Source organism: Molossus molossus, unplaced genomic scaffold (assembly GCF_014108415.1).
Source record: "Molossus molossus isolate mMolMol1 unplaced genomic scaffold, mMolMol1.p scaffold_m16_p_13, whole genome shotgun sequence".
Taxonomy (NCBI): Eukaryota; Metazoa; Chordata; class Mammalia; order Chiroptera; family Molossidae; genus Molossus; species Molossus molossus.
This window is the reverse complement of record NW_023425348.1, coordinates 63,532,227-63,548,184: the sequence shown is the minus strand read 5'-3', so window position 1 is coordinate 63,548,184 and position 15,958 is coordinate 63,532,227. Positions and strand designations below refer to the sequence as shown.

Sequence of the window (15,958 nt, the reverse complement as noted above, 5' to 3'; positions counted from 1 at the left end):
GTCTAAGCAATGAATCCAAATGTCACAGAGCTCCTACGTAGATGTGCTGAGACAAATATCAGCTAAGTTACCTGAGTGACTGATTTACAAGACCATGAACTATAACAGAGCCACAATGAGAAAGAGTTCATTTAGAGGAAAATTAGGCAATTTGTAATTGTTATTCTCTATAACATCGGAACTTTAAACAAAGCAGAGTAAACTAGAAAGGCCTAAAATAAGTGTAGTACAGAAATCTTTTTAGGAAACCAAGGCAGCCTGCCAAACACCTGTTTCACTGCCTTGAGGGCTTTCATGCTGTTCAAGAGGAGCTAGCTTGTAAAGAAGGGTTCACTGATGGAAGCCAGACTGGAGTATTCTGCAATAGTTCTTCCAGTCCTCACTCCCAGCTGTGAACTCGGGCCATTCTTCCTTCCTTTTCATCTTCCTTCCTATCTTCCTTTCTTAAATGTTCAGAGTGAGCATAAATTAAGAGCTTGTCCCTGTCCTAGGTTCTGATGATATAGTGATGGTCAAGTAATGCATTGTGTGGTCAGGTTAACGGGAAGACAAGTAATGACAACCAGAGAGGTAAACACTAGACAAGACACACAGAGAGCTCTGGGGGACTGGGTAAGTGACTCCCGTCAATGTCAGCAGGGAATGGAAAGAGACTTGGTCAAGGAAGGCTTCTCAGAGGTGAGGATGATTAAGTTTAGTCCTCTAGGATGAGGAGCTCATCTCCTGAAGGGGAGAGAAACCAAGACCATGGGCAAAGGCCTGAACTAGAAAGAGTACATAGCTCTTAACAGTCACCTCAGCCCTCTCTTTGGAGTACCCCACTGCGTTGTTATTGGGGTAGGAGAAGGAATAGAAATGGTGAACCTGGAGAAGAGAGCAGAAATCAGAGCATGGGAGGCCTTTTGTGCTATAGTCAGGTGACTCTCTCTGAAGGCCAAAGGAATGCCACTGAATTTGAGGTTTTAAGGAAGGAAGTTACATGATCCTATTTTTCTTTCAGGAAGATCACAATGAGTACATTGTAGAAAATAGACATAGGAGGTTAAATTATAGGCAGGACTCAAGTCAGAAGTAACAGAAATTAGGAAGTTACTAATGACGAGAAAGACTAATGAGAAAGGAGGTGTCAGTGAGGAAGAAGAGAGGTGGCTGGATTCGAGAAATAAAAAGGAGACAAGGAGACTTGATGAATCAGCAGATATGATGTGCTCCCCTAGTTAAGTCCTTTACAAAGTCATAATATAATAATAAATAAAACAACTTATTCAGTAAATTCCAAAGACAGTATTAATTCATACAATTCAGAATTTGATTTTAGAGTGGTATAATGGATAATAATTAAGATAACAATTTCTAAAATACACCAAGCACTCAACCCCATGACAGGCATGGTGTGGTCAGCTTCATGTGTCTTTTCTCACTCAGTTTTCTCAAGGACCTTATGAGGTAGGTAAAATTATGACCTCACTTTACATATGGGCAATATTAGTCATATCATTACTTTTTTGGTTGATTCAATAAACATACATTAGTTTGTATGTACCAGACACTATGTTAGGGGCTGTAGCAAACAAAAAAGAATACAATACACTAGCCCTAGAGATGCTCATGGCCAAGTGGGAAAATCTAACACTGAAAAATGGAAAATTCCACTATGGTACTGCTGTCAGAGAAATGAATGGATTGCCTTTCCCCTTTGTTGTTGGGAGTGGGGTTCTTGGGGTACCACCAGAATAAGCATTTCTAGAGGCCCCCATGGGAGGATGCGATGAGGTACAAAGCTTTATTTGCACAGAATTACATCCCTTTGTTTCCAAAGTCCCATTTCTATTAAACCAGACCTAGAAAAGGTGCAGCTGGGGATTCAGCGGGCTATCAGCAAAGCTAGTGTCCACAGTTTCCTTTTCATGGTGGAGCTGGACCCGGTACACCATCAGGCCAGTTGTAGTCCATTAGTCCATTGTGTATGGGGTCCGCGTGGCTGTGAACCATGCAAGCGAATGCAGGAGGGTAAGAGCCCCACAAGCCAGGGAGAGGCAAGGGAGAGAACTCCTTTGTTTAGGAGATTAAATATATCTCAAATCTTCCCACACTTATAGTGGCCAAGCCTACTCTGGCCAATGACCTGTTCCCAGGTGTGACTGACAGGCAAGTACCTTCCCTGTATCACTCAGACTTTATTGGGCATGCATCCATTCTTCCTCTGTCCATGGACTGGCAGCTTCCTGGGGAGTGTTAAACTGCAGCTTCCTGGCAAAGCTGCACACATGGCATGTCTGTAAAAGTTGGCTTTCCCTTTGCTCCTTTCCTGTTAATCATAACTAAGTTATTTATAATGGTATCAGTATACTAGTTTTCATCACAGCTGTCTAGTCCAAGAACTGTAGGAAGATTCTGGAGATAACAGAGAAGAGAACTTCAGCTCAAATACCCCCACTAGCGTAATTCCCAATGTCAGACAGAAGCCAATACCTGGGCTACTGTTTGCAGTTGGGCTGGCTATGTCATGAATGGATTTCCCCAGTCATAAGAAAAGGGGGTACAGGGTAGGTGGTGTGGGTTAAGGTAGTATGGGTTCATGCAGCATTGGAGGTGGGGGAACTTCAAGCCAAAATCCAGCCTTGTTCTACTCATCTGACCATGTGCAGGTGCAGGTCTGCCTCTGCCCAGAGGAAGGCACCATGTGGACCAGTGGCAGCTCTGGCCAATGACATATCTAGTATCCAATAAAGAGAATACTGTGACTAGTTCATAATTGACTGATGCCTGCTTGCTTTTTTCTTCAACAAAGATTCTAGATAGGGTCAAAAGTAGTCCCTTCCTCTTCAAATGGAACCTTCTCATATTAGTTTTTACTTTTCCAAACCCCAGCCAGGACTTTATACATAATGAGGATAGGTGGGATCAAGGTAACAGGATAAGCCAGAGTTTTTTGGAAACCATAGGAACTGAGGTCTAAGTCCAATGTCTTCAACTTGTGGTCCATGAACCATGGTAGGATCCAAAGCACATAGCTGAGACACAGAGGTTTCCAAAATATTATTAAGGACTCAGTTTTTCTCAAAAAAGTACTTATAATCATTGCTCTTACTTACTAGCAGAGTAATAATTTCCAAGCGCTAATAAAATCATCATTTTTGTTTGTGTGTTTCTCAACTATGGCTTTAAAATAAATAAAATATAGTATAATAAAATGAAAGTAAACCTTTTAATTAGCCCAGTGCTCTTCATTTTCTTATGTATACTCTTTTTCTGAAGGACTAGAAGAAAGTAAACCATAAATGATTGTGAAGCAGTATACACGGGTCTATTTGTGCAGCGAAGAATCGTGGGTCTAGTACTGGTTAACGAGGATTTGACCTGTAGACTCTTAAGCCCAACGGGAAGGAATTTAAGAATTCACCTTCAGGAAAGCTGCTGTGTCCAGGGATGTCCATGTGTGAAATATTACACAAACAAAAATACCTTTGTAACATAAACAAGACCATGGGGGGAAATGGGCTCACTAGGAGGGAGTGGATGCACTCTGTACTACTTCCGCTTTATGGTACCTTATTTATTATCGAGGTTGCAATACATATTTTGTAGACAAATTTTATTGCACCAATTAACTCATTAACAACCTCTAGAGAGAAGCCAGACTTCTCTGTAGGCTGGTTTCCTGAATTTTAATGACACAAATAAAGGGAAAATCCTGTGCCAGGTTCTGGGAAAGCCCCGGACTTTCCAAACAGCTCTGATTTATTTAGTGTGTCAGATCATAGAAAAGTATGAATGGTGGATTAAAATAGAGAATTTCTCAATAAATATACAACACAACAGGTTTGGCAAATTGGAACAAGCAATGTTTATAGCATTTTAATTTAGTAGGAAAAAAAAACAGACTCATTCACTCCCCCTGCCTCTTCCAAGTTGAAGCACCCGCTAGTTTATTCTAGAGCCCACACTAGCCAAGCTGGCGGGGGTTTCTGAGCGGGTAGAGTGAGGTGAAGAGTGGGTCACAAAGATCTCTGGGAGATCTCAACCTCCCAAGCACTGACCATTTCGTTGACAGTACTGATGTGGTTGATGCTATTATTAATGGCATCCGATGTGGTACCCTGGTCTCCAACGTCTAGAGTATGGACAGCTTTGTTCTTCACAGATGCCAAGACTGCAGTCCGAATGGATGTGGCCCAGGAGTGGAGCTTGAGGTAATCCAGCAAACTGCAACCTGCCAGCAGCATGCCGGGAGGGCTGGCCATATTCTCATTGGCTATGTTCTTGCCTGACTGCCATGCAGCTGTTTCAAAGACTGCATCTAAGGCGCCATAGTTGGCACCAGCCACAAGGCCTGCGCCCCCAACCAACCCTGTGCAGACATTGTTGACGATGTTGCCATAAAGATTGGGCATCACCATGACGTCAAACTGCTGGGGCCGGGATACCAGCTGCATGGTGGTATTACCCACAATCATGGCTTCAAAGGTGATCTGAGGATAGCAGGACGCCACCTCCCTACAACACTGGAGGAAGAGACCGTCCCCCAGTTTCATAAGGTTGGCCTTGTGCACGGCCCTCACTTTCTTGAGCCCCATCTCCTGAGCCAGCTGGAAGGCATATTCAGCAGTGCACGAAGACTTGGCCTCGGTAATGACCGCTAGGCTCTCCATCACTCCCTTCACACTCACGGACTGTTTCCCGGATTCACCCTCTGTGTTCTCTGAACAACCAAGAAGTCTGTGTTCTGGTGCTGTCTCCACTCCCGGCAGACTCATGTTAGCAGAGAGAGGAGGGTGGTGCGGAACGTTGCGGGATTCGTGAGGTGGTGGCAGGTTGTGGTCAGTTTCAATGTTCCCCTTCCAGACCATGCAGTTTCAATGGACTGCCGTGATGCCATTGCGAACATCCTCTTCACGAGAAGTGGAACCGAACTGCACCTCTTCAAAGTCTATAGGTGCACACGTGTACTTGACATGCAGCATAAGTTCAGGCCCAATGCCAGCCCCCGGAATCATGGTCACAGTGCACCACCCACCATCCTTGGCCAATGGAGAAATACTGTATTTAAATGAGAAGCTTCTGAGTGAGGTCTCCTGGCCAACTAAAATCTCCCAAGAGTGGCCAAGAGTAGCAGGTCAGAACATGGCCTTCACAAAGCAGCTGGAGCACATTCAGCTCCATGATCACTAAGTGTCAACGAAGCTAATTTATGTGAGAATATGTGCTCTTGCTCCGGTTTTGAATTGACTTTTATTTGCGGAATGCTAAATCCATAATTCTTGTCTAGGTCACAATTGTCTCTCCTTTGCCGTATTCTATTTTGTATAGATATTCTATTGTAGTGAGACAGAGAACTAGTCAGGAGATGTGATGTGTTACATAGTAGAAAACATGCTTTGGAATTAGATAATAATTCTTTAAGTACATTCAATGTGCTAAGCTCTGTATAATCTACTTTAAAAAATAATAATAAACTTTATATTTTAAAACAGTTTTAGATTCACAACAGAAGTAAATGGTAGGTACAGACATTTCCCATGCAGCCCCGGTCTCGACAAAGCAGCCTCCTTTATTGTCAAAATTCCCCACCACAGTGACACATTTGTTACAACTGATTAGCCTACATTTACACACCATTATCACCGAAAGTCCACAGTTTTCGTTGGGGTTCTCTCTTGGCGTTGTACATTCTGCGCTTGGGCACATTCGAATGACATGCATCCATCATTATAGTACCACACAGAGAGCTTTCACAGCCTTAAAATCCTCTTTGTTTTGCCTCTTCACCCACCCTCTCCCATAACCACCCATCCTTTTTGGGTCTGCACAGTTTTTCATTTCCCAGAATTCCGTGTACCTGAAATCACATACTACTGTCACCTTTTCTTGTTGGCTTCTCTGACTTGGTAAGATGAGGTTAAGCTTCCTCCATGTCTTTCCATGGCTTGACAGCTTTTAGCCATGAATAAGATTCCATTGGCTGGATGTACCACCGTTTCTACACTCACCTCGTGAAGGACATCTTGGTTGTCTTCAAGTTCTACAGTTATGAATAAAGCTGCTATAAACAACCATGTGCAGCTTTTGGGTGGACAGAACTTTTCAACTCATTTAGATAAATAATGAGTAGAACTACTGGATCCTATGGTAAAGTATGATTGGTTTTGTCAGAAACTACTAACCTGTCTTCCAAAGCAGCTGTACCATTTTGCACTCTCACCGACAATGAATGAGAGTTCCTGTTGTTCCATGCCCTCCCTTGCATTTGGTGTTGTAGGTGTTCCGGATTTTGGCCATTCTAATAGGCATGCAGTGATATCTAATTGCCGTTTTAATTTGCATTTCCCTGATGACATATGATGTGAAGCATCTTTTCATATGCTTATTTACCATCGGTATTTTCTTTGATGAGGTATCTGTTAAGGTTATGGCTCATTTTTTAATCAGGTTGTTTGTTTTCTTACTGTTGAGTTTTGAGTGTTCTTTGTATATTTCAGATAACGGTCTTTTATCACATGTGCCTTTTACAAATAATTTCTCCCAGTCTGTGGCTAATCTTCTCATTCTCTTGACATGGTCTTTTTGCAGATAACTTCTTCATTTTAATGAAGTCTAGCTTATTAACTATTTCTTTCAAAGACACTGCCTTTAGTATTTAGTAAAAATTCATTGCTACACCCAAAGTCATCTAGGTTTTCTCCTAGAAGTTCTAGAGTTTTGCATCTTGCATATAAGTCTATAATCCATTTGAGTTCATTTTTGTGGGGAGTTTCAGGTCTGTGTCTAGACCACATTTTATTAGTTTTGCCCATGGATGTCCACTTGTTCTAGCACTGTGTGTTGAAAAGTCTATCTTTGCTCCATTGTATTACCTTAGCCAAAGATCAGGTGACTATTTTTTAAAATACATTTTTATTGATATTTTAGAGAGAAAGGAAGGGAGAGATAGAAACATCTATGTGAGAGAGAAACATCAACTGGCTGCCTCCTGCACACCCCCTACTGGAGATCGAGCCACAACTCAGGCATGTGCTCTGACCAGGAATCGAACCAGGACCTCTCAGTCCATGGGACGATGCTCAATCCACTGATCCACACAAGCCAGGCTCAGGTGACTATTCATGTGGGTCTATTTCTGGACTTTATATTTCCTTACATTGATTTAGACATCTGTTCTTCTGCCAGTACCATGCTGTTTGGATTACTGTAGCTTCACAGTAAGTCTTGAAGTACAGTCAGTCCTCCAGCTTTGTTCCTTGTCAATATGGTGTTGTCTATTCTGGGTCTTTTGCCTCTTGATATAAACTCTGGAATCAGTTTGTCAATGTCCACAGAACAACTTCCTGGGATTTTGATTAAGTTTAACATTGAACCTATAGATCAAGTTGGGAAGAACTGCTATCTTGATCATATTAAGAGTCCCGATCCATAAAGACAGAAGATCTCTCAAGTTATTCAGTTCTTCCTTGATTTAGTTCATTGAAGTTCTGTATTTTTCCTTATATAGATCTCGAGCCTATTGTTAGATTTACACCTAAGCATTTCATTTTGGGGGATGCTAACCTAAATGAGGCTGTGTCTTTAATTTCAAATTCCATGTATTCTCTGCTGGTATACAGAAAAGCAACTGACTTCTGTATATTAACCCTGCATCCTGTAATCTTACTACAGTCACTTATAAGTTCCAGGAGTTTTTTATGGATTCTTTCAGATTGTCTACATAGACCATCTTGTCATCTGTAAACAAAGACATTTTATGTCTTCCTTCTCAATCTGTATACCTTTCATTTTCTTCTCTTGTCTTACTGCATTCATTTGAAATTCCAGCGTAACAATGAATGGAAGTGGTAAGAGAGGGCATTCTTGACTTCCACTTGATCTTAGTGGGAGAGCTTTGTGTTTCTCATCATGAAGCATGGAGTTAGCTGTAGGTTATTTGCAGATTTTTTTAATTCAAGTTGATGAAGTTACTATCTTTTATTTATTTTTTTGCAGACTTTTATTAACACAAATACAATGTGCACACAATCTATCTCTTCATTTTCTTCACTGTGCAGCCTGGCATTGGGACTTGTGACTGATGGCCAGCTGAGCTGCTCTTTCCAAAGTAGTCCTTCTGACTTTGTGGTTCGTCGAGGAGATCTGTGAGCAATCACAGCACAGTGAGATCTGTTGCACACCAGCAGCTCTTCAAGCTCCTTGTCATTGTGGACCAGGAACTTCTGAAAGCCACTGGGCAGACTGTACTTTGTTTTCTTGCTCCCATTACCAATGCTGGGCATCAAGATCTGGCCCTTGAATCTTCTGCTCACCCTACTGTCAGTGCCTCTGGGTTTCTGGCAGCTACGCTTAATTTTGACATATGGGGCTGACTGGTCCTGAATGAACTTCTTGATCCTCTTTTGACAACCTTGGGCTTCCCGAGGGGTCTGAGGGCAGCCATGGTGCCAAGTAGGAGATGCCTTAAGTTACCATCTGTGTTTGAGAGCTTTCTGTCTTTATTGATATAATCGTGCAATTTTTCTTTTTCAGCCTGAGGAAGTGATGGATTACATGAATTGATTTTCTTTCAATTACAGTTTACATTCATTATTATTTTGTATAAATTTATTTCACATGTTGAGCCAGCCCTGCATATCTGGAATAAATCTCACTTGACTGTGATGTATAACCTAATATTTTGTTAAGGATTTTCGCATCTGTGCTTGTGAGAAATATTGGCCTGTAGTTTTCTTTTCTTATAATGGCTTTGCCACGAGGGCAATGTTGGTCTCATAGAATGAGTTACAAAGCAGTCCCTCTGCTTCTATCCTCGGAAATATGTTGTAAAGAACTGGTACAATTTTTTTCTTAGATGTCTGGGAGAATTCACCAGTGAATCCACCTAGCCTGGTAATTTCAGTTTTGAAAGGCTATTAAATATTGATTTGTTTTAAAATATATACAGGTGTACCTCAGAGATATTGTGGGTTTGGTTCCAGACCACTACAGTAAAGTGAGTGTCGCAATAACATGAGTCGTAATCAGAACTCTGGTGGAGGGTTCTGTCTTCAGTGAGTTTTGGCAAATTGTGTAGATCAAGGAATTGGTCCATTTCACCTAGGTTATCAAATTTGTGAATGTAAAATTGTGCACAGTATTCCTTTATTGTCCTTTAAAAGTCTATAGGATCTATAGTGAGGTCCCCTCTCTCATTTCTGATATGAGTAATTTGTGTCCTATCTTTTTTTTTTTTTTCCCCTCCCTTAGCCTAACTAGAGGCTTACCAAAGACCAGTGTTTGGTTTTACTCTTTTTCTCTATTTATTGATTTTCTCTTATCAATTTAGTCTTGAATTCTTAATATTTATTTTCTTCTGCTAACTTTGGTAAGAGCTTAGAGTTAAGATCTTCTTCCTTCTGCTATATTCATTCATTACTATGCATTTCCCTCAAAGCACTGCTTTCACTGCTTCCCATGAACTATGTTGTTATGTAAAGTTGTGTTTTCATTTTGATTTTGTTCAGAATATTTTTTAATTTCTCTTGAGATTTCTTCTTCAAGAAGTGTGTTGTTTATTATCCATATTTATTTTGGAATTTTCCAGCTATCTTTCTATTATTGAGTTCTAGTTTAATTCTCCTGTGTTCTAAGAACAGACATTGTATTATTTCACTTCTTTTGAATATAGTAACGTGTGGCTTATGGCCCACAATGTGTTCTGTATTGGTGAATGTTCCATGTGAGCTGGGGAAGGATGTGTATTCTGCTGTTGCTGGGTAAAGTAACCTATAGATGTCAAATATATTCAATTGATTGATGGTGTTATTGAGTTCAACTATGCCCATACTGAGTTTCTGACTCATGGAGTTTGTTCCTTTTTATTGTTGTTAACTTTTTCAAAAACTGCCCAATACTCTTCCAAAATGGTTGTACCATTTTATATCCCCACCAGCAATGCAAGAGAAGTACAGGTTTCACTTTTCATCAACACTTGATATTGTTGTATTTTTATTTTTAGCCATTTAAATGAGTTGTGGTCATATTTCCGTGTGTTTTGTATGTGCATGTCCCTTTTCAGTATGCTGTCGAGTGTCTTTTAATGTACTCTCCTTGCTCAGAGCTAGTAGCATTGACATCTGGTATTTCTAGAAATCAACCAATCAACACTGGAAAGCAGGCAACTTCTATGCTTCCCAAAACCACCCAGCTACGCCATTCTATTGAAAATTAAGCACACCTTTAATTATAAACCAGCCATAATCCCATTCTCACTTAATTCTCAGGCACCAATGCCCCTGCACATATCAGTAGTTGTTGGAGGAATTAGGTGATTTATTTATGAAGACTTCAAAAGGGCTGCTAAACCACCCCCCCAAAAAAACCCACAAAAATACAGACTTAATAAAATCTACCATTATGGAACACTGGCCCCATCTAGGATGCCATGGTGGATATTCTACATATCACCATAATCTACCAAGGCAGGCATTACAGTCTCCATCATACAGGTGAAGAAACTGGCTTATCACAGATCCTACAAATTCCCATTACTGTGAGTAAACAGAGCATGGCAACAGCCAAGGTGAATATTTCTCAGGGTTGCCAGAGGCCTTGGCTAGTGCTTCTCAAAGTTCATCAACCTAGGCACTCACTGAAACGCAGATTCGGATTCAGTAGTTCTGCTGAGGGAGGCGTGCTGAGAAGGAGCACCCCAGTGATACAGACTCCACTGGTCCCCTTACCACACTTCGAATACCAAGGGTCTGCTTTACCTCCTCAGGAGGTCCAGGGCCAGCATGGGGTGTGCTTGGAGACAAAAACAGGAAGTAGTTCTGCTTTCTCTTCCCCAAAACTGATATAAGGTGGCTATGTAGCAGGAGCCAGCTGGGTACCTGTTCGCCACTTCATATGTCAAATCAGATGGACAACAGCTGCCCACCACCGATGCCAGAGGTGAGAGCAAATGATAACACAAGGAGAGAATGTTGGCAGAAACACGAGGCAGACCCAGCAACATGATTTTGTTTCTACTGGTGGGCCACCCTTACATAAGCATACACTCCAGTCCTCTTCCTAACGCTGGAAAAGAGAGAAGCCTTTTAAAGGAATGCATAAAGAAAGAAAGCCCTTTCCACCTGGATGACAGCTGAGATTTTAATAGCCAGACTGACCTACAAACAGCCCTGGCCCATGGGGGAAGCTGCTAACCTTAATGGAACAAAAATAACATACGCGTTGTGCAGGTAGGGATGACAAGAGGGCCATGATTTCACATATCCGAGCAGCGAAAGTTCAGCCACATCTACTACAAGTGTGATGTGGAGACAGTAAGAAGGTTTAAGTAAGAGAGGGACAGCATCTGACGTGCATTTCCAAAATGTTCCTTTGGGAGGATAATTCAGAGGATCAACAGCAGTGTGGCGAGTGCCAGGTGGGCCAATGAAGAGACTATCACGGTGGTTCCCTCAAAGCGATCCCCAGAGCGGCAGCAGCAAGGCCGCCCAGGACTGGCTGGCAATGCAATTCCGTGCAGCTCTCCCTGACGTACTGAGTCAGAGAGTCTGGAGTTGGGATCTAACAGTCTGTGTTTTAATAATTCTGGTGCATGCCGAAATCTGAGAACAACCAGGCTGTGAAACAGTCCCGGCAAAAAAAGGGTAAGCTGTTGTGCTAAGGTGAAGGCGGTGAGGAGGATGAGAAATACTCTCAGAGACATTGAAGGGATAAATAAGACTATTCGCCTGGGAGACATTAAACATTACTCTTACTTTTGTTAACAGACTGGGTGAATGATGACACAATCAATAAAAATGTACATCACTGAAAGAACAGTTTGGGTTGGGGAACATGTTAGAAATGAGTTCAGTTTCAGACACAATGTGTTTTGGGAGCCTGTTAGAGCATCCACATAAAGATGTCCAGGGGGGTGGGTTAATATATGGTTTTGCAGCTCCAGAGAAAGAATTAGGGGTGATGATATAGACCCCGAAGCCATTCACACATGGGGGAGAGTTAACCACACAGGAATATATAAAACAGCCTCGAGCAGAGGTTTTCAACTTTTCTTCTGTTGTGACAGGTGATGAATGGCCTTCATAGGAGACACACTCCTAGGAGTATACTCAGATTGTAATGAAAACCAAACACACACATACGAACAAAAGTCGTGGGTCAAATAAAGCAGCGTTCCCAAGCTGTTTTTATAGGTCATATTTAAAAAGCATTTTACTATCAAATGATGAGTAAAATCATCTAATTGATGATCTCAAAAACGTCTTTTTTGCGGAGAAATATATATGGCTAATCTAATACAAAAATGATATAAAACTGTATTTTAAAGATCAAATTTAGACCTCTATAGGTAATTTTAAAAAGTAAGCAAGAACTAAGAAAGATAAAAAATAGCTCCTGTTTTATGGTTAAGAAGTATAGCATATCAGAGGTAGATTTAGTCACAATGTCACTGTCTTTGATTTGGAAAACTGGAACTGTGGCCTCATTCTCACTTCTAGGCTATGCGCATAGACACGCGCTTTTCCCATCTCTCCTCAGTCAAAATGTGTACGTGGGGAAATCAAAGACACAAACACAACTCAAATCCACACTTTACAAATTACACTGTTTCAAATTGCTGTTCACAAACAATGACACATCAATAACCAGAGTTCATGGATATTTTCAGCCCAAATAAAACAGGCTATGATATATGAGCAACTGACTTCCAGCTCACTCTAATTCCACCTGTCTTCACGCAAGCAATCACACACTATTACAATGCAAATGAGTGGCCGTGACATACTTATCATGATACCTTAGAGATGAGCCTAATTATTTTAAAAAGTAAATCATTCACAAGTGCTTGTAACTTAATGTTTATGAATAAGAGAGTGGTTCTGACACATGTCATGACTAACCGTAACACGGTAATGTGTCATGTCTCTAAGGTCAAGAGCTACTAGGCTGGGAGGATGATTGTAGGGAGAAAGCACAGAAAACATGATGATGAAACTGGGGGTCATCGATATTTTAATTATTGACAGAGGATGACTAGGAAGGAAGGAATCTGGGGAGTAGGAGGGCAATGGAGAGAAGATATCCTAGAAGCCAACAGAAGCGACACACTCAAGAAATGAGTGGTCGGTGTGAATCTTGTTGAGAGGTTAAATAACACTAGAAGTGGCAATGACGAGGTCACTGACTGTCTCCATGAGGCTGTGTAGGTTAGTGAGGTTAGTGATTAAGAGCATGGATGCCAGAGCCAACTTTCTGCCGTGTATGACCTCTACGACCTTGCAAGTTTCATGACATCTTCTGAACTTATATTCCACTGGTAGGAGAGAGAGAGAGAGAGAGAGAGAGAGAGAGAGAGAGAGAGAGAGAGAGAGAGAGAAGCAACACATAGGTCGATCTCCAAACATCAGAAAGAAGAAATTCCATGAAACAATCGTAAAGCCTGCCGCCTTCAAGGAGCTTACTTCTAGCAGTTAAACGAAACCTGTCTACATGGAATGTGAGCTGCCAGTGGATGCCAAACGCATCGTGAGTGAGGCAGCAGAGGCTAAAGGGCAGAGGATGGACAGCGCACGGGCCCTGGCAGTCAGGAGAGGCTCCCGTGAGCCTTAGCGAAGGGCTCGCCGCAGACAGTGCGGAGGAGAGAAGGGGGTTCTGAGATGGAGGCTAAACTGGAAGGCCTGTAGGGTACACTAAGCATCCCCACTCTGCTGAAAGGAAGGGCTTATGTTGGAAAATAGTGGCAGACAAGCGGGGAAAGTAAATTGGGGTCAGAGGGTAGACAACCTTGAATGTCACACTACGAAAATTCATGACACCCTGAAGGCAGCAGAGAAACTCTGAAGGTTTTGAAATAAGAATACAAGGTTTGAAAGATGCCACTTTATAAAGGAAAATGTTCACTTAAAAAAAAAAACAGTAAATTTTCAGGGACTGAGACTACTTTCTCCTAAAGCTTTGCCTTTTAATAAAAGTAAAAATTTAAAAAAAACACAACATTCTCTCGGGAAAGTCCTGAAATCTCCTTCATGTTCTCCTACAGAGCCAACGGATTATGAACACTGCTTTACCAATGGGTTCCATAAAAAATCAACACACAGAAATGTAATCTGTTCCATTTTCTCTGTTGCACAGTCAATTTCTCCCCTGTCCGCCCATCGCACCGAATGCTCGCGGAAGAGCTGACAGGCACAGTTCTCCTGGAGCTGTGGACAGCCAGCCCTGAAGCAATCCGGGACGGTGCTCCTTACTTCCCACGGAGCAAACACGTTCACAGCACCTGCCCGCGGCAGAAGTCCCTGTCTGAGGACGAGCACACGTATTTCCACCTGAGAAGAGCTTCCTGGATACAGCTTACACTTAGTAAAGGAAAGCCCCCTACACACACACACACACACACACACACACACCTGCACAAAGGTTATGAAGGTGGGGTTGGGCCTTCACATGATTCATGCATTTATTTATTTATTTTTTTGTCAGGAACGAGGGAGTTGACAGCCTAGTCACAAAATCGATGCTTAAGCAGCAACATTTGCTTTCCTTGCGGAGGAGACAGGTGGAGACTGAAGATTACAGGTAGATGGAAAGAGCTTGCCTTTCATCTTTCTACTGGACCCTTACAGCTGCACGAACGGCTGGATTGAAGACGTTTCTATTACTGCCTACGCCTTTCCTCGGGCACTCTGAATTCTCTCCCCCTCTCCAGGACAGTTGTGACCTTCCAAGAACTATTCATACGTGTGCACTTATTTTTCTTCATTTTCTACATTTTAGAGGCTTTCCTCTTAACAGGATATGGCAAGAGAATCTCTTTTTGCTAATAAAGACTGGACGCATGAGTCAATTAAGTCCTGTCTGTTATGCCAATCTCAATTTTTAGTTCAACACACACACACACACACACACACACACACACCACAGCTGTTGACACCAGCTCAGGCAACCGTACACTGTGGGTTTTCCCAATTTCAATTTGCCCAAAACCATAGTTCCTAAAACGCACACTCCACACTTGTTAAACCAGGATGAATCGATGTTTATAATGAGGTTATTATAATAACTACAGAATCGGGGAATTAGGGCTTTCTGAAGCCAGCTATTATTGTCAACTGGTTTATCCGGGACGGTGCTCCTTGCTTCCCACGGAGCAAACACGTTGCACAGCACCTGCCCACTGCAGAAGTCCCTGTCTGAGGACGAGCACACGTATTTCCACCCTGAGAAGAGCTTCCTGGATACATCTTACACTTAGTAAAGGAAAGCCTGGTTAATACTACAAGTGTGCTCACACACGAGCACCCATCAGCCTCCACACCCCCTGCCTGCAAATGTTCTCCCTGCATTGGAGGTGGAAAATGGTCTGCACTCGGCACCATAACCAAGGCTGTGTTGGGTAACACCTTATCTCAGTAGATTAATAAATAAGGAAAGTGATATTCATAGTGGATTAGTAACTCCCGCTGAGTCAGTAGAAGATTCAAACTCAGCCTCTCCCCCGAGGCATGCTCTCTTCCCTACACCAGGCCGTGGTCCTTCTGCTCCTTCGTATGTCTGATGTGCACCCTCCGCTCCCACTCCCTCCCGGGAGGAAAGGGAGAGTCACATAAAAACCAGATCGCCACGGTCGGCTGTCAGGCATCTAACAGAGAAACTGTTCATTATACAAAACTGAAGACATCCACAGACCAATGTCCAAGTTCCAAGTAAAGAAGGTTGGCTAACGGCATGCACTTACAGGTGCTCCTTCTTGAAATCCCATTAAATTAGACGTCGGTGTTTTGGATTTGTTTAAAGATTGTATATCTACGAGGACAAGGAGAATGACAGAGGAGACAACAGAACTGGGAACTGGGAAGCAGATGACAGTGTGATGACTGCCTTGGCAGGTCTGAAAATGCTTCGTCACAAACACTCGGTGAGAAGACTTGAGAGACCATTTGTCTTGCACCACAAAAGGCTCGGGAAGGGGCAACAACACACG

At 42.3% G+C, this 15,958-nt stretch overlaps 2 protein-coding genes across 4 annotated transcripts in view; both read right to left on the bottom strand.

Annotated features, from left to right (window-relative positions):
• NELL1 (neural EGFL like 1) overlaps nucleotides 1-15,958 on the bottom strand; it is a 765,989-nt gene that overhangs the window by 248,774 nt on the left and 501,257 nt on the right. The window lies entirely within an intron of this gene.
• Nucleotides 3,999-5,096, bottom strand: LOC118627732 (isocitrate dehydrogenase [NAD] subunit gamma, mitochondrial-like; the record flags this gene model as incomplete). Its single annotated transcript, XM_036258182.1, is given in 1 exon segment — nucleotides 3,999-5,096. A coding segment is annotated over 1 exon segment (1,098 nt), but the record flags the coding sequence as incomplete, so codon positions are not given.